Source organism: Mauremys mutica, chromosome 6 (assembly GCF_020497125.1).
Source record: "Mauremys mutica isolate MM-2020 ecotype Southern chromosome 6, ASM2049712v1, whole genome shotgun sequence".
Taxonomy (NCBI): domain Eukaryota; kingdom Metazoa; phylum Chordata; order Testudines; family Geoemydidae; genus Mauremys; species Mauremys mutica.
This window is the reverse complement of record NC_059077.1, coordinates 14,709,318-14,730,122: the sequence shown is the minus strand read 5'-3', so window position 1 is coordinate 14,730,122 and position 20,805 is coordinate 14,709,318. Positions and strand designations below refer to the sequence as shown.

General features: G+C 41.2%; 1 protein-coding gene across 2 annotated transcripts in view; it reads left to right on the top strand.

Moving 5' to 3' along the window:
- The window catches only part of DYM (dymeclin), a 334,338-nt gene that overhangs the window by 137,858 nt on the left and 175,675 nt on the right, over positions 1-20,805 (top strand). For both annotated transcript variants that reach the window (XM_045021710.1, XM_045021709.1), the window contains exon 10: positions 17,665-17,847. In XM_045021710.1, the coding sequence (XP_044877645.1) occupies positions 17,665-17,847 (183 nt within the window). The remainder of the gene's footprint in view (positions 1-17,664; positions 17,848-20,805) is intronic.

The window sequence follows — 20,805 nt, the reverse complement described above, 5'->3', positions numbered from 1 at the left end:
CAAAAAATGGCCAGAGGCTGCCAAATAAATCTGCTTTATGCAAGGCTCTGATGAAGGCTCTCAGCAAAAGTCTGATGGCCAGAAGCTGGCACTTAGTCAAATTTTTTTAAATCAATAAACTCAACTGCAGAGTGGAGAATGTGTAGTAGAAGTTGAGGCTGCTGGGAAGAAATGGATGTGCTATCCTGTTAGGCTCCAGTGATGACAGGAATGAGCAATCCAAAAAGACTGTCAGCATGAATTAAAATAAAAAGTTAAGCTTTGACTTAAAATGATGGATAATCAATTTAATGGAAAATTGTTTGAGACTTTGGAAGCTGTGTAGTTGACTGACCCATGTAAGTTCACTGAAAGTTTGTCTTGCATTCTGTCATAAATGTGGAGACTGATAATGTGTGGCTGAATGTTACAGGATCCTGCTCTGTAAGATTCTGATAATGAAGTAAGATGGTGCCAGAATGTAAATCTTGAGGGTAGCAGTAGATGTTGGAACATGAATGGATTCTTGTAGCAACTAGGGAAAAAAAATTCTAAAAGAATTTGAAAATTCCCCTCCCATATTTCTTTTCCAGTCAGAAACATGAAATAAGCAACAAAGGGAATACATGCTGATTTAGTTCTTATTCCAGGAAGAAGGCTCAGAAGTGGCCGTTTTATCCCCTACTAAACTAAAGGTCATGAAATAGAAAAAGACATTCATTCTGAGACCATTAACCACTGAGTAGTTTAATCAGTTTCCCAGGAAGAGCCCCAAACTCAATAGAACTGATGCAATGAGGCCACTAATTTCCAGAGGGGGAAAACTCGTGGAAATATTGTGTATGTTGAAATAATGTATAGTTCTAACATGCGAGTCAGCTAAAATTAAATCAGTGCAACATTTTCAATTGAATCTAAATATTTTAAAGTAAGCTCTCCATTCTCCCATCCCCATCCCCCATTCAAATGTAAAACCTTTCACCTTGAAACCAAGCCATTAAAATTTTTCTTTAATCACATGAAAGCATGAATGTGTGCAGCAAAGTTTAAAACTTAACTGAGTGGAAGCACAAACATGAACATCACCCTGATGTGTCCTATTTTTCCTGGATAATGGAAATTAGATCTTTAGCACTGAATTTCTTTCGTTTTCTGCTTATATAAAAGACTATGTAGGATGTTGAATGGAGGTTCCTTTATTGTCATAAAATCTCATTTCATATATTTGATACTGTTCCACAAATTGTCAAGCTAAATTAAAATCCCAAATTTGTTTTCACTGATACAGAAGATGTTTCCAATCAGTTCATAAAAGCCCTGAAATTCTCTGCTGAACAAATGTACCCTGCATCCAGAAGGTTTCTTCCCTTCTTATTCAATACATACTCGCATAGAGAGGGAGCTTCAGATTGTCTTTCATTAATTTATTTAATTGATGATCTTGAAGACAGGAATTGAAGCAATAAGGCCAAGGTTTTAGTAGGAGCAAATAATTAAGCAGTCAGTTTGCAAATACCTAGAAGATAATAAGGCAAGGGTCAGCAATCTTCAGGGTAATCGGCTTGTGGGCTGTGAGACATTTTGTTCACATTGACCGTCTGCAGGCATGGACCCCTGCAGCTCCCAGTGGCTGCGGTTCGCTGTTGCTGGCCAATGAGAACTGCGGGAAGTGGCACAGGCTGCAGGGATATGCTAGCCGCCGCCGCTTCCCACAGCTCCCATTGACCGGGAACGGCGAACAGTGGCCACTGGGAGCTGTGGGGGGCCGTGCCTGCGGACGCTCAACGTAAACAAAATTTCTTGTAGCCTGCCAGCGGATTACCCTGATGGGTCGCGTGCCAAAGGTTGCCGACCCCTGTAATAAGGTGATAAGTAACTGTGGATTTGTCAAGAACAAATCATGTCAGACCAACCTAATAGCTTTCGTTGACAGGGTAACAAACCTTGTGGATAGCAGGATAGCAGTAGATGTGGTATATCTTGACTTTAGTAAGGCTTTTGATACAATCTCACATGACCTTCTGTGACAGTGTGCTGAGTAAGGAGGGCTTAATCAGCACTCTGCCACTGCAGCCCCAATCAAGGGGAATGGACTGGAGCTGGTTGACTGGCCCTGTGCCTGCCTGGCAATCAGAAACAGCTGCCAGCCTAATTAGCCAGGGGCTATAAAGGTTGTGAGGAAGGAAGCTAGAGTAGGAGGAGGGAAGAGAAAGGCCAGGCACAAAGGTGGGGCCCTCTAGTCTGCTGCTGGCCAGGCCTGCTGCTGGCAGAGTTTGGCTGTGAAAAACCAGTGCATAGATAGTGAGGTGTGTGTGTGTGTATGGGGAACAACTGTTAATAAACAGCACTGGTGTTTGCATCAACCTGAGGTGTCCCTGACTGATTTGCGAGGGAAGCAGGGGCAGAAACCAGAGGGGCCCAGCTTACACCTCTTTACACCTCATAAACAAACTAGTGAAATAGAGCCTAGATGGAGCTACTATAAGGTGAGTGCATAACTGGTTGGAAAACAGTTTCCAGAGAGTAGTTATCAGTGGTTCACAGTCAAGCTGGAAGGATATATCGAGTGGTGTCCCGCAGGTATCAGTTCTGGGTCCGGTTCTGTTCAGTATCTCATCAATGATTTAGATAATTGCATAGAGAGGACATTTATAAAGTCTGCGGATGATACCAAGCTGGGAGGGGTTGCAAGTGCTTTGAAGGATAGAATTAAAATTCAAAATGATCTGGACAAGCTGGAGAAATGGTTTGAAGTAAATAGGATGAAATTCAATAATGACAAATGCAAAGTACTCCACTTAGGAAGGAGCAATCAGTTGTACACATACAAAATGGGAAATGACTGCCTAGGAAGGAGTATTGCGGAAAGGGATCAGGGGGAGGAGGGTGTCACAGTGGATCACAAGCTAAATATGAGTCAGCAATGTTAACACTGTTGCAGAAAAAAGCAAACATCATTATGAGATGTATTAGCAGGAGTTTTGTAAGCAAGACACAAGAAGTAATTCTTCTGCTTTACTCCGTGCTGATAGGACCTCAACTGGAGTATTGTGTCTGGTTCTGGGCACCACATTTCAGGAAGGGTGTGGACAAATTGGAGAAGGTCCAGAAGAGAGCAACAAAAATGATTAGAAGTCTAGAAAATATGATCTATGAGGGAAGATTGAAAAAATTGGGTTTGTTTAGTCTGGAGTTGTGGGGGGACATGACAGTTTTCAAGTACATAAAAGGTTGGAGAAATTTGTTCTCCTTAACCTTTGAGGATAGGACAAGGAGCAGTGGACTTAAATTGTGGCAAGGGTGGTTTAGGTTGGACATTAGGAGAAACGTCCTAACTGTCAGGGTAGTTATGCACTAGCATAAATTGCCTTGGGGGGTTGTGGAATCTCCATCATTGGAGGTTTCTAAGAGCAGGCTGGACAAACAACTGAGACGGTCTAGATATTACTTAGTCCTGCCACGAGTGCAGGGAACTGGACTAGATGACCTCTCGAGGTCCCTTTCTGTCCTATGATTCTGTGATTGTATTATCTCATGAGGGAATCAGAAGATATGACTTTGTTGGGTTTGTAAGCAAAACTCTCATCAGTATTTTGGATATAAACATAAAATGGCTGCTTGAAACACTGGAACAAAGCAAGGAAAAGACGTTTGATTATATGCTATGTTTGACATTAAACTGATATTATAGGAGGAGAGAGAATTTTGCAACCTGTGTCTCCCACAATTCTGAACTTCTAGGCTGCTTTTCTCTCTCTGCAACTTCCTGGAGACAGCTGAGTGTTTTGGGTTTGCACACTCTGGCCACATCCCCTCTGCTCTGGCTTACTGCAGATTCTCTACCTCTGCAGCAGCAGATGGACGGTTTCTGTTGCTCCTGCTCTTACTTTGAAAATTGAGCTGCTTCTGTCCACCTTTTGGGCAATGAGGAGCAAATTTGTCTCTGTCTGACATTCCTTCTTCTCTCTGGGTCAGTTAACTTCTTGGGGGTTTAATCCTCCCTGAGCCTTTGCTGCAGTGTTTGCCTGCCAGCTCCTCTATCCATTGCTGGCATGAGACAGCAGCAAGGAAAGCACAGGGCTAAATCCAAGCACTGTTCTATCTGTGAGGTAGCCTTCCCAGCCTTGGCAGATGGTGAGTTGTGCCCAGCCTGCTCCTAGCCTTCCATTCCTCATTCTGTTAGGTCCTGGGGCTACAAGTCAGATGGGGTGGGATACCCTACTCACTGTGAATCCAGTGGTAAAAAATGAACTAGGAATCCCAGTCCAGAGCAGGGAGAGATTCTAAAAGTGATGAGGACCCTGTCCACTTGACTCAAGAAGTAAGCCACAGCAGATCCCTGCAGAAGAAAGAGGGGAGCTTTGCGGGGCCACAAATCCCCCACTCCCAACATTTTAAAGTGGGTCCTGAGCACCTGGGGAAGAAGCAAAGCTTCTAATCATCCCTCCTTCCTCCCAAGCTGACCAAGAGGATTCTGACAACAAGTTCCGCCCTTCCAGGGGGAATAGGACCCAGAGGGAGAGGATTCTGTCAGACCTCTTGAGAGAGCTCCAGGCTCTAAAGAAGGCAGCCGCAAGAGTCCTCACTAGAGCTACAGCAGAACTTTTGCGCTCCCGACATGCTAAAAAGTCAAAAGAGGAAAGAAAAGGCATGAAAAATCCAGGAGAGATTAATCCTCTGACTCGTTATCCTCCCCATCCTCCACTGAGTAAGTTGAGCAGTCCGGCTCTGAATCTAAACAGGGTGGGGAAAAATACAGCAAAGGTTTTTTCCCTTTGGTAAATTTCAAACTGTGTGCAATAAGGTTGTTTCCATTACTCAGATCCCACCCGAGCAGGCTCCTGAGAGTTAGCCTCAGAGTAAATTTCTTGCCTCACAATCCTCCCTAGAGGTGGCAATGCTCTTTCATTCCTCCTTTAAGGATGTGATTAGGGATGAATAGAACAAGCCTGATAAGGGAAAGCAAGTTAACAAGAGCAACCTCAGGCTCTATAATATTCAAGAGACAAAGGGCTCTATTATTAAGATATAGAATGTGAACACCGTTATAGCATCTCTTGCCAGGATTATGGATATTCACTCAGAGAGGGAGTTCTACTTTGGGAACCCCACAGGTAGAAAGATGGAGGCCATGCTCAAAAAGGCCTTTGAAGCCTCCCCTGAGCATCCTAGGCAGCTACCTGTTTTGGAAGAGTAACTCTTTCCTGACTGGAAGATCTCAAAGCCCTTAAGGACAGAAATCACCCACTTCTGGTTCAATTTTAAAGAAGTCTCCCTAGGAACAGTGTTTGTAGCTTGTGCCTCCTATGGATGCAATGAGGTTCTCAGCCCGAGCCGTGGCTTCCAGTTCAGTAGCCAGGTGCCACCTATGGTTCCGTCCCTGAAAGGTGGACACTCACTCTATGCTCGGCCAACTTTACAGGTTCCTTTCTCTTTGGAGAAGAGCTGGAGAATGTTGACTCAAGTATCTCCTCTGTATATGAATTGTCCTGCATTGAGCAGGGGGTTGGACTAGATGACCTCCTGAGGTCCCTTCCAACCCTGATATTCTATGAATGGAAAAATCCAAACAGTCTCTCCCTGCCCCAATAAGTATCCCTAGGAGAGGGTACAAACCGGCTTTCAGACAGAGACAGTCTGTTTGCTCGCCCTAATAGAGGCACCAGCGAAGGATAACAGATTCTCTGAGGGAAAACAGTGGCATTGAGGTGCAGGGAGACAATCTAGATCAGTGGTTCTCAAACTTTTGTACTGGTGACCCCTTTCACATACCAAGCCTCTGAGTGTGACCCCCTTATAAATTAAAAACATTTTTATATATTTAACACCATTATAAATGCTGGAGGCAAAGCGGGGTTTAGGGTGGAGGCTGACATCTCACGAACCCCCATGTAATAACCTTGTGACCCCTGAGGGGTCCCGACCCCCAGTTTGAGAACCCCTGATCTAGAGGGACCTCACTCCTCCACCCCCCACTTTGTCATCAAATTTACTTGATGACAAACATCACATCCACCCAGAACTGAAGCTAGGAGGCAGAATTTCTCCATTCCTAGACTAATGGTTTTCATCAGCCACAGTCAAATGGACCAGGGAGGTAGTCAGCTAGGGGTACTCCCTTGAGCTGAGGGCTCCATCCCATCCATTTTTCATCCAGTCACCCAGTTCCAAGGACCCTGTAAAACACAATCTGATCCAGAATGAAATAACTCATCTTCTGGATATGGGAGTGGTGGATAATGTTCCCTCAGAAGAAAGGTTCTCTGGGTTCTACTCCCTCTTTTTTTCATTGTGCAGAATTCTTGACTTCAAAAGTCTCATTCTTGACCCTGGTCTAAATGCTGTCATCTCTGTCAAGGGAGGACTTACTGACTTTTGTAGGTCTACTAGATGCGTATCTCCATATCCCTATCAGATCGTGCCACCACAGATTTCTGAGGTTTGCTCATGATGGGAATCTTTATCAGTACTGCACACTTCTGTTCAGCCCCCCTCCTGGGTCCCCAAGGTTTTTACAAAGATGTTGGTAATGATAATAGCCAGACTCAGGTTACAGAGAGCCTATCCTATCCCCTTTCCTGGTCAACATTCTGATCAGAGCTCCATCGCGATCAGTACTGCACAGGGCCACATCTTGGATGTTGAATCTCCTTTAGGTACACGGCTTCATCACCAATGCCAAGAAAAGTTCTTCGGTTCTGTCCACCAGAATAATCCATCTGGGGGCAGAAATAGACACCTAGGTAGCAAGGATCTACCCATCATAAGAAAGGTTTCAGAAAATCCTGAAATTTATCATCTTGCTCAAGAGCCACAGGAGACTCTACCATAGCATTATGCCTCCAACTGCTATGACTCCAGGTGTCGTGCATAGGGATCGCTTCATGGGCACAGTCACTCATCAGATGTCTTCAAGCCTTCATTTTAAAGGTGTGGGAACACTCCCAGGAATGCAGGAAAAATCAACTCCTTACAGTGGAAGTCAATCCATGATGACGTTTGCAAAACCATGCCCATCTGCCTTCCACATTAGTTAGTCCTCACAACCGGTGCCAGTCTGGAGGGTTGGCGAGCTCACTTGGAGACCTAGGGTCTCTAGAGCCAGGAGGAAAAGTCTCACAATATAAACCTCTAGGGTTGAGAGTGGTCGAATTAGCTCTGCAAAGGTTCCAGCCCACCCTAAGGTGAAACCATGTCCTGATTCAATCAGACACTATTATTGTGGTCACATATTTAAACAACCAAGCGGGAACAATGAGTCTGACACTACACTCAGAAGCACTGGAAATATTGAAGCGGATGGAACAGTTCCTCCTTTCCCTCAGAATGATCCACATCAAAGAAGATCTGGACCAACAGGCAGATTGGTTCAGAAGGCTCAGGGTTGACAACTCACAGTTATTCCTGAATCAAGAGGTTTTCAGCCTCATCTGTCAGATGGTTAGCCTCCTTTCAACTGACCTGTTTGTGAATCATACAAACGCAAGGAGGCTGAAATACTTCACAAGGGAGGCAGACCCCTGTGTGCCTTTTCATACAGTTGGGCGTGAGACCTATTTTGCCTGTTCCCTGGCTTTCCGCTACTGTGGAAGGTGGTTCAGAAAATAAGACAAGACCGGGTAACTAATTCTTATAATTCCTTATTGGCCAAGAAGACCTTGGTTTTCAGACCTGATAGAGCTGAAACCGGAATCCCCACTCCAGCTTCCATGGAGACTGGACATTCTCTCGAAAGGTCCTCTTCTTCATCCGGAACTGAAACTGCTTCAACTAACAGCCTGATTATTGAAAGGGAATCACTAGGAGGCATGTCTATCCTCCACAGTCATCAGGACATTGCTTTCATCTAAGAGGGTATCCACACTAAAAGCATATTCCTCTATCTGGACCACATTCCATAACTGGTGCCAAGAATACAGTGCTGATCCCAGAGATCCTGGAATTCTAGCCATTCTGGATTTTCTCCAAGAAGGCTTAAACAGAGGCCTTCCGCCCAGCACCATTGCATGTAAGGTCCACTTTTAGTGTGCTATTTATAGCTCAGGCGTACAGTCCACAGGTAGCCAGATTCCTTTGAGCAGTCTGACTAGCCAGATCAGTGGTCAAACTACTTTCCAAAATGGGACCTACCTCTAGTTTTGAGGGCACTGACAAGCCATCTCTGTGAACCTTTGCTTTCAGTGTTAGCTTTTTATTTATCCATTAAAACTTGTTTCTTAGTAGCTGTCACATCCACCAGGCGAATGTCTGAGTTGGCAGCCTTATCTATACAGAAGCCTTGCTGTGTATTCCAAGAGGACAAGGTGGTTCTTAGGACACCAGAGTCCTTTCTTTCTAAGGTGAATTCTTCCTTACACACTTCCCAAGAGGTTCCTTCATTTTATCCAAAACCACAGTAGCCAACTGAAAAGGCATAGCTTACCTTAGATTTCGGAAGAGTGTTGAAAATCTTTCTCAAGTGTGCAAAATCCAGGAGAAGATCGGACTTCCTATTTGCGTCCTTCCACCCAAAGTGCTAGGGATGTGGAGTTTCCAAATCCTCCTCCACTAGGTAGATTAGACAAATCATCAGAGGTTTGCAAAGTGGTCCCTTGTTCTACAGCTAACAACTTCATTAAGCATTACAAAGTGGAATTTTGTCTTCTGCAGAGGCCTTCTTTGACAGGAAGGTGATGAGGTAGCCGTCTAGAAATAACATAGAACTTTGAGCAGTCTGTATTAAAGGGGGGTACTTCTTATCTACTGAACTCTGTTAGGGATGGTTATGAAAACATCTGCTCTCTGCTCAGTACTTCCCCAATATCCAGAATTGAGGGAGAAGCTGGGCTACAGAATGGAAAATTTCTTACTGATAATTTCCTTTCTGCCAGCAGCATCTCCCAGAATCTACCCACCTAAATGGCTTGTGAGCCAAAGGTCAAATATTAAGTGGAATCGTTACCATAGGATAGTTTTTCCTTGGTCTCATGTACACAGTTATTTCATTGTCTGGAATATTTTGTAAGTACTGATATTATGCAGGTTTTACAGGTTTGGGAATAACTCCTCTGGTGGCAAATGGGGCATGGCCTGAATGTGCGGAGTCAAAGCACTGATCTGCCTCCATGAAGCTGCAGAGAGAGGAGAGCAGCCCAGAAGCCCAGCATTGTGGGAGATAACTGCTTGCAGAAATGAAATTATCAGTAAGAAATTTTCCATTGTCTGAGCTGCCAGAGGAAAAAAAACGATTAGTGTTTAAGATCAAAACAACATGTTCTCTCCAGACTCTTCTGTGTATTTGCCAAAACAAAATAATCTTTTTAAAATTTGTTGGCAGTTTTATTAGTTAGAAGACAATAATACAGGTAATAGGGTATCCTGTTGTCGAATGCATCAATAGAATCATATGAGAGAATTTCAATTATAGAATTCACTGCAAATATTCTTACGTGCAACATTAAGGCATAAATGTAAATAAAACACTCAAAAATGTGCTTATTGAAAACACATGGAGAAATAATTTTTTGTGGCTGTGGGTTTGTTGCTTTTATAGACTGACAACTAGGGTAGTTGAAGCAAAGCCTTTTGTGTTAACTAATGTACAAATCTTCAACAGGAAAAGGGTATTTTCGAGGCTGGGAGTCGCAGCTAGTGTTTGTCATCTTCTGGGATGGAAACAGCCTTTAAAATAACATCAATCTAATTCTCACATTCTGGATCTTCATAAAACAACTAATAGCAAATAAAATTCAAAGTGAAGATAATATTTAAAAAGAAATCCAAACATGGTATGAAAACGCGCAGTTAAGTCATCCAAACAACTTTCACTCTCTGCTGTAGTGAGTGTAGTATTTTACTGATGAACAGACCAATATCCAGATTAACCCTTTATTATGAACAGAACTAAATATGGAATAATATAACAAACTTTCTACTACTCTGTCAAGTATCAGAGGGGTAGCCATGTTAGTCTGGATCTGTAAAAGCGGCAGAGTTCTGTGTCACCTTCTAGACTAACAAACATATTGGAGCATGAGCTTTTGTGGCTCATGCTCACTTCGTCGGATGCAACTACTCTACTACTACTCTATGTATCTGCAGACTGGGACTTCCCCGTCCTGGGCTTTCTTGTTTCTGCCCAGCAGGAATGGGTAATTGGGAAACCAAAGACTGCATGAAGAGTGTGGCACAGTGACACAATCCAATAATAATACAGTACTGAATAGTGAATAATTATATTTATGGTCCCCAATTAGATTCAACTCTTTTTTTAAAGATGCATTTTTTTCCTTTTTTGGGCGGGGGGTGGCTGGTTGTCACTACAGGGCAGAGTTAAGGTTGTTTGGGTGCCTTCGTTGTGTATTTCCATACCTAATGTTTGAATTTCTTTAAAATTTAACCTTAGCTTTGGGTTTCTTGGGTTTGCAATGCTTACTTTGGGGATAATTGCAACATCCCTTTGTAGTTCTACCAGTAACTTACTGATATACATGTGTGTACACACACTCTCTCTCTCACTCAATTTTAATTCCAGTTTAACAAATTTGATCTGAAAACTTTGTTGTTTCAAAATTATTAAATTATTACCTGGCCCTAAATAAAAAAGACAAAGACAATGTTACAAATTGATATTTTGATGATTTGAGGATATGGAATATACCTTAAATCTCTTTATTTTACTTCTAGGGCCAGAATAGTTTTAGGAACCAGAACTTGATAATTATTGTTTTCTCTTAAAATTTTGAGAATGGGTATAAAGAACTATTTAACCTTTGAGTGACGTATCTTGCCAGCCAATGTTTTGATAATGTCAATTACAGCATATATGTGTTACATACGGTTAATCCTCTTGACAGCCCACACATTAATAGGGTACCCTCCATTTTTATTGGGTCTTGACAACCTTTTCTTTTTCACCAAATGTAGCGTTCTTGATGTGCACCCTGTATGTCTGTCACTCTCATGACAGATGCACTGAATGTTTAAGGTGGATATGAGACTGGTTTTTTTCCTATATTTAATTTTATATAGCCACTGTATCTGCTTTTCCAGCCTTTCCAAACTATTTTTGATTAGCTGTTTGTTTCAATATTTTGAGTTCCTGATAATCCGGAAGGAATAGTTTAAGGTTTTCTGCTGGTTGAAGGACATTGGGAGCAACCACTTACAACATTCAGTGCCAAATTTTGAGATGCCCTATGGCTCTGAAGTGAATGTTATATATCTCTTTTAGGATGATATTGCTCTTCCAGAGTGAGAAACTTGCCAACTGAGAGACAGAGGTTCATGAGGATAGTTGGGTCATGAGTTGGCTATGTACCTCTTTTCCTAAATTCAGGGGAAAGGTGTAGTAATGGCTGATAAAAATGCTGGTTTAGCTGAGAATAATAAATACATAATAGTTGTGGTTTAAAAGGGGGAAAATGTATTACAGTCTGATTAATTTAATGAGCAAAGATAAAATGAATGATTGTCAGGGTTTTTTTAACCTTCTTTGCAAAATGTGGCCAGCCAAATTACACTTCCAAATGGCTCTAATGTGAGTTAAAGGTACACTTCAGTGTTGATGTTGAGCAGCATTTTTTATTCAACTGCATTGTTTCAATTTGGGAGCAACTGATCAAAAATTTACTGATAAAGGGTGATTCATGTAACATGATTGTTTTAGTGAAGTATTTAATTATAATTGCTCTTCATTAAGGGGTCTCCTTCAAACTAATTAATGCTGAATGGCATTATTTCTCTTTCTTTTGGCATTGTAATAATTTCTTTGCAGTGAGCATGAGGAAGTGGGTGTTGGTTTATTACAGAATCTGAATGTATAACTGTGTTTGAAGAAAAGTGTCATTCAGGTGGCTTGAGTTTATACAAGGCCAACTATAGTTTAAGCTGTTTTTGTTGAACTTTAGCAAGGCTTTTGACACAGTCCCACATGACATTCTGATAAGTAAGCTGGCGAAATGTGGGCTTGGTGGAACTACCGTTAAGTGGATACATAATTGGCTAAACAACTGCAAATGAATAACTATTAATGGAATGATGTCAGATTGGAAGGAGGTCTCAAAAGTGGAGTTCCACAGGGATCTGTTCTGGTCTGGTGGTGTTTGACGTATTAATAATGATCTGGATGTAGGAGTAGAGAGCATACTGATCACATTTTCAGATGAGACAAAGCTGGGGGGTTGCAAACACTTTGGAGGATAGAGCTAAAGTTAAAAAAGATCTTGATAAATTGGAGAACTGGGCTATAGACAAGAAAATGAAATTCAGCAAAGACAAATATAAGGTGCTACTCTAAGGGAAATAAAACCAAATACACAGATACAGCATGAGGGATAACTGGCTTGGCACCAGCACTGCTGAGACGGATCTGGGAGTTGTGGTGGATCAAAACCTCAAAAGCAATCAACAATGCAATGCTGTTGCAAAAAAAAGCAAAGGCAATTTTTTGTTACATTAACAGAGACATAGCATGCAAGTCAAAGGAGGTGATAGTACTGCGTAAGTCGACACTAGTTAGGCCTCAGCTGGAGTAGTGTGTCCAGTTTTGGTCACCAATGTATAGAAAAACTGCAAAGGATCCATAGGCGAGTGACAAAAATGATCAAAGGGATGGAATGCAAGCCATATGAGCAAAGGCTGAAGGAACTGGGTCTGTTTAGGTTGAAAAAGAGGAGACTGGGGGGCGGGGGGACATGACGGTGGTCTTCAAATACTAGAAAGAGTGCCTTAAAAAAATGAAGAAAAATTGTTCTCTCTTGCTATAGAAGAGGCAGTGAGTTCAAACTACAGCATAGCAGATTAAATCTCAGCAAAAAGTTCCTCACTGTAAGAACAGTAGGACAATGGAACAACTACATATGGTAGTCATGGAATCTCGTTCACTGGAGGCTTTCAAAGGGAGGCTGGATATCCATCTGCCTTGAGTGATTTAGTCACACAACAAATCCTACATCTTTGCAGGGAGTTAAACAAGCTGACCCTTGTGGTGCCTTCTAACCCTTTTGTTCTATGATTCTATCAGGTAGATTATATTTCTGCTTTAAATTCAAAAGGATCTGTATGGGCTCTCATGTCCAATGTGTCTAGAGTCTCAAAGAAGACTAAATTGCCTTAAATTGTTTCTTTAAATTGGAGTAATACATTGTATTTATTGTAAATTAAAATGTAAGTTTACAGGTGATCGGTAAGAATTCCTAATGCAGGGATTATTCATTTCATGATTCTGAGTAATGAGTTTCAAGATTTTGCTGATCAAGCAGTTTCTGTCATATAATGTGTGGAAACAGAGATGTGCTGGGAGATGTATTGAGTGCTAAACAGGAACGTAGCTGATCAACTTTGTTAATCATCAGTACTTTAATAAGAAGTGGGCATTCAAGTATACTGTTTTAAGATATTAATAACACATTTAATTTAAAATTAAACTATAATATGCAAATTAGCACTCTTAAGCATCCAAAGCTTGGAAAATATGGAAATTAAGCTTAACGCATAATCTTAACTCTTTTAAAGAAACTCTACAGCTACATGACATACTATTTTATATAAGATAATTTCTACTATCTTAGATATACATATATATTTATAGTAACGTGATTGTGTAATTAAAGACTGTATCATAGTGGCTTAAAGCAAGGGGCTAGAGTTAAAGTCCTTTGCTTTTCTTTCTTTTAGGTGCTTAATTATGCAACCATAGCATTGCACTAATGTAATTTTTTGTAATTAATTACTTAGGGGGGTTTGTTTGTGTGTGGAAGCTACCACTTTACTAAGCGGCACCAATCAATAAAGGTGACTGGTTCCCAACAGAATTACTAGTAAATTATGTACTTTAAGCTTAACAGAAGCCAATTGGTCAAAGATAAACTATTGTCTGCTAGTTTTGCAGGCTGAATTTGTATTTCCATAACTGCATGTGTTCTATGTAATCCATTAAAAAAGCCTAAAGGTAGCAGTGTCTTCCACTGAAGTATTAGACTTTCTCAAGTTTCATTCATTTATTCTAAATCCTAACTTAAAAATCAAAGAGTGGATCTGATTAAAACAGAACTGAGGTTAACTATTATTAGTTTTGCCTAGTCCTCATTAAGAACATTGTTTGAAATTTGAAAGACATGACATTCATCCACAACAAAGTGTACAGTGTTGCTGTCTTTTACATAACTGTAAATCTGGCTATTAAAGTTTAACTAGTACTAGCAATTGTTATGTTCCCTGGTCATGAGCTAATCGTGCTTCTCCTAAAACAGGTGAATTGTTTAAGAACACCTTACTAGATGCCCAAAAAGCCACAATCGAAGAAGAAGCCTCTATTGGTTAAAAAACCAACCTGGTTTAGAGAGGAAGTGAAGGAAGCTATAAAATTAAAAAAAAAAAAAAGGAAGAAAGGGAAAGTTGATAATAATAATAATAAATATAAATTAGAAGCTAGGAATTGTAAAAAAACTGCTTAGGCAAGCAGAGTTAAGGACAATAAGATGTAGTTTTTTAAAGTATATTAGGAACAAACAAAAAAAATCCCAACAATGGTTTTGGTCCATTACTAGATGGAAATGGTAAAATTGTCATAAATAATTCAGAAAAGTTCTGTTCTGTATTTGGGGGGAAAAACATGTGAAGTAGTTATATTATGTGATAACACTCTTTCCATTCCACTAGTATCTCAGGTGGATGTTAAACAGTAGCTACTAAAGTTAGACATTTTAAAATCAGTAGATCTGGATAACTTGCATATGAGAGTTTTAAAAGAGCTGGCTGAGGAGCTTGCTGCACTGTTAATGTTGGGTTTTCAATAAGTCTTGGAACACTGGGCAAGTTCCAGAAGACAGGAAGAATGCTAAAGTTGTGCCAATATTTAAAAAGGGTAAATGGGATGACCTGGGTAATTATATGTTTGTCAGCCTGACATTGATCTCAGGCAAAATAATGGAGTAGTTGATACGGGACTCGATTAATAAAGAATTAAAGGAAGATAATATAATTAATACCAATCGATATCAGTTGCGTGGGTATTGAATGATCATCACCAGCCATTGACCAGCAGGGGAATAGTAAACAAGGGATTTACAATTCAATGACAGTTGTGCAAGCACCACACAATGGGGACTGTTCAACTTTATGACTAAGTTGCACAAGACCACACCAGGGGGATTGCTCAACCCTGTGACTTAACAAAGCCCACCAGGCATGCCTGAGCTACTGTCTTCCTGGCACATGGACTGACGATATAAAAGAGGGGACAGTGGCATCATGCTTTGGGCCTTTCTCCTCCCCCAGCCTACACTGGAAGCACCAAGAATGCTGGGAAAACAAAGACTTGAACTGAGGAGACTGGTCCCAGGCTTAAAGGGGAACCCTGTGTACTAAGAACTGTAACACCTAGTGGGGTGACAAAACTGCTTGATCCAAATACTGCCTCGTCTAATAAGGTTTAAGATTTAGACTGTGTGCTTACCTTTTATTTTCTTTGGTAACTATCTCTGACCTATTGTGCCTACCAATTATAATAATTTAAAATATATCTTTTTGCACTTAATAAATCTGTTTTATATTTTACCTAAAACAGTGTGTTTTGGTTGAAGTGCTTCGGAAATCTCAGCTCAGGTTACAAAGGATGATGTGTGCCCTCTCCACATAGAGGGAGGGGTGCACTAGGTAATGAACTTATACTGGTCAGGCTTCTGACCAGGGCAAGACGGTAAAGTTGTGGGGTCCAAGGCTAGGGGCTTGGGAGATTTGGTGGTGCTTTTCTCTGTGTGATTCGTGAGTGGCTCAAGCAGCATTCATACAATCTAGCTGAGTGTAGGGCTCCACATGTGGTTGTGCTGAGTGATAACAGCACCTGAAGGGGTTTGCTGCTTGTCACTAGCAAAGCATTGTGAGAGAAAGCCCAGGCTGGAGAGTTAAGGGGGCACAGCGGTACGCCAGTTCCAGGTTGTACTCTGGGGATCCTGTCACAATGACACAAAAATAGGGGGAGTTGTAAATAACGAAGAGGACTGGTCACTGATACAGAATGATCTGCATTACTTGTAGTGGGCACAACCAAACAACATGCATTTTAATATGGCTAAATGTAAATTGTATGCATCTGGGAACAAAGAATGGGGCATGCTATCCTGGGAAGCAGTGACTCTGAAAAAGATTGGGTGTTGTGGTGGATAATCAGCTAAATGTGAGCTCCCAGTGTGATGCTGTAACTGAAAGGGCTAATGCAATCCTTGGATGGAAAAACTGGAACCTTGAGTAGGAGTAGAGAGGTTATTTTACTTCTCTGAATTTGGCACTGGTGTGACCTCGTCTGGAATACCATGTCCAGTTCTGGTATCTCCAATTCAAGAAGGATGTTGATAGGTTGGAAGGGTTTCAGAGAAGATCCACGAGAATGAGTAAAGGATTAAAAAGCATGCTTTATGGTGATAGACTCAAAGAGCTCAATCTATTTAGCTTTACAAAGAGAAGGTTAAGAGGTGACATGGTTACAGTCTATAAGTACCTACATGGGGAACAGATATTTAATAATGGGCTAGTCTAGCAGTGAAGGGTATAATACAGTCCACTAGCTAGAAGTTGAAGGTACACAAATTCAGACTGGAAATAAGCCATACATTTTTACAGTGAGAGTAATTAACCATTGGAACAACTTACCAAGGGTCATGGTAGATTCTCCATCACTAAAAATTTTTAAATCAAGATTGGATGCTTTTCTAAAAGATCTGCACTAGGAATTATTTTAGGGAAGTTCTATGGCCTCTATTATATAGGAGGTCAGATTAGATCAGGGATCAGCAACCTTTGGCACGTGGCTCGCCAGGGTAGCCCCCTGGCGGGCCGGGCCAGTTTGTTTACCTGCCGCGTCCTCAGGTTCGGCCGATCGCGGCTACCACTGGCCGCGGTTCTCCGCTCCAAGCCAATAGGGGCTGCGGGAAACGGCGTGAGCCAAGGGATGTGTTGGCTGCCACTTCCCGCAGTCCCCATTGGCCTGGAGTGGCGAACCGCAGCCAGTGTGAGCCGCGATCGGTCGAACCTGCAGATGTAGCAGGTAAACAAACCAGCCTGGTCCGCCAAGGGGCTTACCCTGGTGGGCCGCATGCCAAAGGTTGCCGATCCTGGATTAGATGATCACAGTGATCCTTCTGGCCTTGGAATCTATTATAATATTCTGGGTTTAATAAAACACATTAAGAAATGCAGCATGTCGGAATCAATTTGCATTTTTAAAGGAGATTATCTGATTACAAAAATATTGTACACATTTGTCTTCCTCTCCCTGTTCACCAACTGTGTCAGCGTCCCCTTCTTGAATCCCCTCACAGGCTTTGTGTCTTCTATCACATCAGGTTTAATCTCTTTACCTTCAGAGCCTTGCACCATTATGGCCCTGCCTCTTTCTTCTGATTGCACTTTTCATCTCCTCCTGCACTATTACCTCTTACATGTCCAGCAGCAGCATCTGCCAAATGCTCTCCCCTCTACTCCTCTGAAATGTGTTTTCATGAATTCTTTCACCATCAAATTCATGATCAGTGTTGTCACTTTGTCTCTCTCAGGATGAATTGTTCTTCTCTGTATTGTAACTGTACTTTGGGGTAGACCAAAAGAAACATCTTACTCATTTGTAAAGATGGGTATGCCCTGAAAGTGCACCATAAATATTTAATAACATTCGCTAAGAGGAGTCTCTTCTTCAATTCTTCCCTTTAGCTGGCCTGTGGACAGTATTCACGTTGGGTGGAGTAGGAAGTAAACCAGCACCACAGCAGGAACAGTCATCACCGTTAGCTAATCAGAGCCTTCTGCTTCTGCTTGTGCTAGCTAATTTGACTGATGCTCCAGATACACCAAACCCATACAGACAAGCTATTATGTCCTTCAAGAACACACAAGGTTTGTACCTTTTCTTAATCTTCTAGTGTGAATTGAAGCAACTGAGGCATTGTGTTATCGTGGTTTCTTAACCATTGCTCTTACCAAGGTGTGCTATAATAATCCTGTAAACCTAGGAAATGTACAGAAAGGGAGTTTCTCTTCCACAGATCCTGTGAACTTCCTGAGCAGGCATGTCTCAGCCCATGAAACTTTAGACACTGTGGCGGGGGAAGGGGTGGGTTAAACACTGAAAGGTACTGTGCAATTCAGTTTTGGAAAACGGAGTTTCTATAGCTTGCTTTCTTGCAAAGTTTTTAAGACCTTTTCTCTTCTGCATGGCTCTGGAACTTCACAAGATAGAAATAGCAATAGGAAGGCGGGGGCAGGGGGTAGCCGGGGCCAAGTCAGGCAGCCAGAAGGATCCTGTTGGCCTTAGGAATGCTATAGGGCATTGGGATATCTGGGCAGCCTGGACCATACTTCATTGTTTAGTTTTATATGCGTAGATGTGAACTTGTGTGTAGTTGAGCTGGTTTGACACTTAAAGTTTTATACTCCTGAAACTTGAAACATTGAAGGGATGAGCTTGCAACTAGTTTGCTTATTTAAGCAGGAAACTTTAATCAGCTCACCTGGGCCCAGAGCTGCTTTCATTCTCCAGAAAAGCTCTTAGTCCTGAGGGGGTCCTTGGGCTACCGCTGCCCTCATTTCATCATGGTGGTGGTGGTAGTGGTTTAAATGACATGCTGCCTACTTGTAGTGTACATCTAATTTATTCAGACTCATTTTTAAGTGTTGGGGAACATTGTATCTGCATTGAACAATTAGAACAGATGAATTCTGCTCCTCCCATTGTTAACCATACTATTCTTCAGATTAAATTTGTTCCTGTGGAAAAACTGGGAGGCAGGGAAAACAAAAGGGAATGACAACACTGTTTACCCCTTTTTCCAGATCACCTATTCAACATATTCATAAATGATCTGGAAAAAGGGGTAAACAGTGAGGTGGCAAAATTTGAAGATGATACAAAACTACTCAAAATAGTTAAGTCCCAAGCAGACTGTGAAGAGCTGCAAAAGGCTCTCACAAAACTGGGTGATTGGGCAACAAAATTGCAGATGAAATTCAATGTTGATAAATGCAAAGTAATGTACATTGGAAAACATAATCCCAACGATACATATAAAATGATGGGGTCTAAATTAGCTGTTTCCACTCAAGAAAGAGATCTTGGAGTCATTGTGGATAGTTTTCTGAAAACATCCAATCAATGTGCAGCAGCAGTCAAAAAAGCGAACAGAATGTTGGGAATCATTAAGATAGGAATAGATAATAAGACAGAAAATATCATATTGCCTCTATAAATCCATGGTACGCCTACATCTTGAATAGGGGAGGGATAGCTCAGTGGTTTGAGCATTGGCCTGCTAAACCCAGGGTTGTGAGTTCAATCCTTGAGGAGGCCACTTAGGAATCTGGGGCAAAAATTGGTCCTGCTAGTGAAGGCAGGGGGCTGGACTCAATGACCTTTCAAGGTCCCTTCCAGTTCTAGGAGATTGGTATATCTCCAATTATTACCTTTTTTTTTTTTATTCCATGCAGATGTGATTGCCCCATCTCAAAAAAAGATATATTGGAATTGGAAAAGGTTCAGAAAAGGGCAACAAAAATTATTAGGAGTATGGAACAGCTTCCATATGAGGAGAGATTAATAAGACTAGAACTTTTCAGCTTGGAAAAGAGATGACTAAGGGGGGATATGATAGAAGTCTGTAAAATCATGTCTGGTGTGGAGAAAGTAAATAAGGAAGTGCTATTTACTCCTTCTCATAACACAAGAACTAGGGGGTCACCAAGTGAAATTAATAGGCAGCAGGTTTAAAACAAATAAAAGGAAGTATTTCTTCACACAACGCACCGTCAAGCTGTGGAACTCTTTGCCAGAGGATGTTGTGAAGGCCACGACTGTAACAGGGTTCAAAAAAGAACTAGATAAATTCACGGAGGATAGGTCTATCAATGGCTATTAGCCAGGATGGGCAGGGGTGGTGTCCCTAGCCTCTGTTTGCCAGAAGCTGGGAATGGGCAATGGGATGGATCACTTGATGATTCCCTGTTCTGTTCATTCCCTCTGGGGCACCCGGTTTTGGCCACTGTTGGAAGACAGGATACTGGGCTATATGGACCTTTGGTCTGACCCAGTATGGCTGTTCTTATGTTCTTAACAAGAATTATAATGGAAGCCTTGTTGCAACTTTAACTATGTATAGGCTCTGAATATAATATGAGAATTAACTTTTTTTTCTTTATGAAAATATCCTATCTAATTTATTGGGGATGAAACCAATTGTGTTCTAGAGAAATTACTCTGAAACCTATAGAATTTAATAAAGAGTAACTACATCTTTTCTATAGAATTTTTAAAACCATTCAATGGAATATAATACAGATTATATCCCTGCTATTGAAATCCATAAATAGGTTTAGAAAAATTATCTGTCTTTATTAAATTCTTCAGGACTTTTCTTCCATAATGTTTTTAAAAGATTCTTTTGCTAGTTTTTGTCAATTTTTAAAAGGTTTGTAAGTGTCTCTGTAACAAAACAGTTAAAGAAATGTTGCAACTCTTAGTGGGTTTGTTTAGTAATTCACACAGCTCGAGCCTTGAGACGTAGAATTCTCAGTTGACTATAGCACCTATAGTAGAGTATGCTGAATTAATCTGCTTCACCATCTCTAGCTACACATACATTTTAAATTTTAATAAGAAGTATTTTCCCAAAGTAGCAGTTGTTTTGGATTAATGGAATACGCACTGACAATGGTTTAGAAGCTTTTCTGGGAATATGGAAGAAAAAGGAAGAGAAAGAAGAGTAGTGGCTTTTTTAAAAATAGGGGAGTGTTTTTGATGCATAGGAGTTTTTGCTGCATACGCTGCACAGATGTAAAGGTTGATTAAGAAAAGTTTAAAAG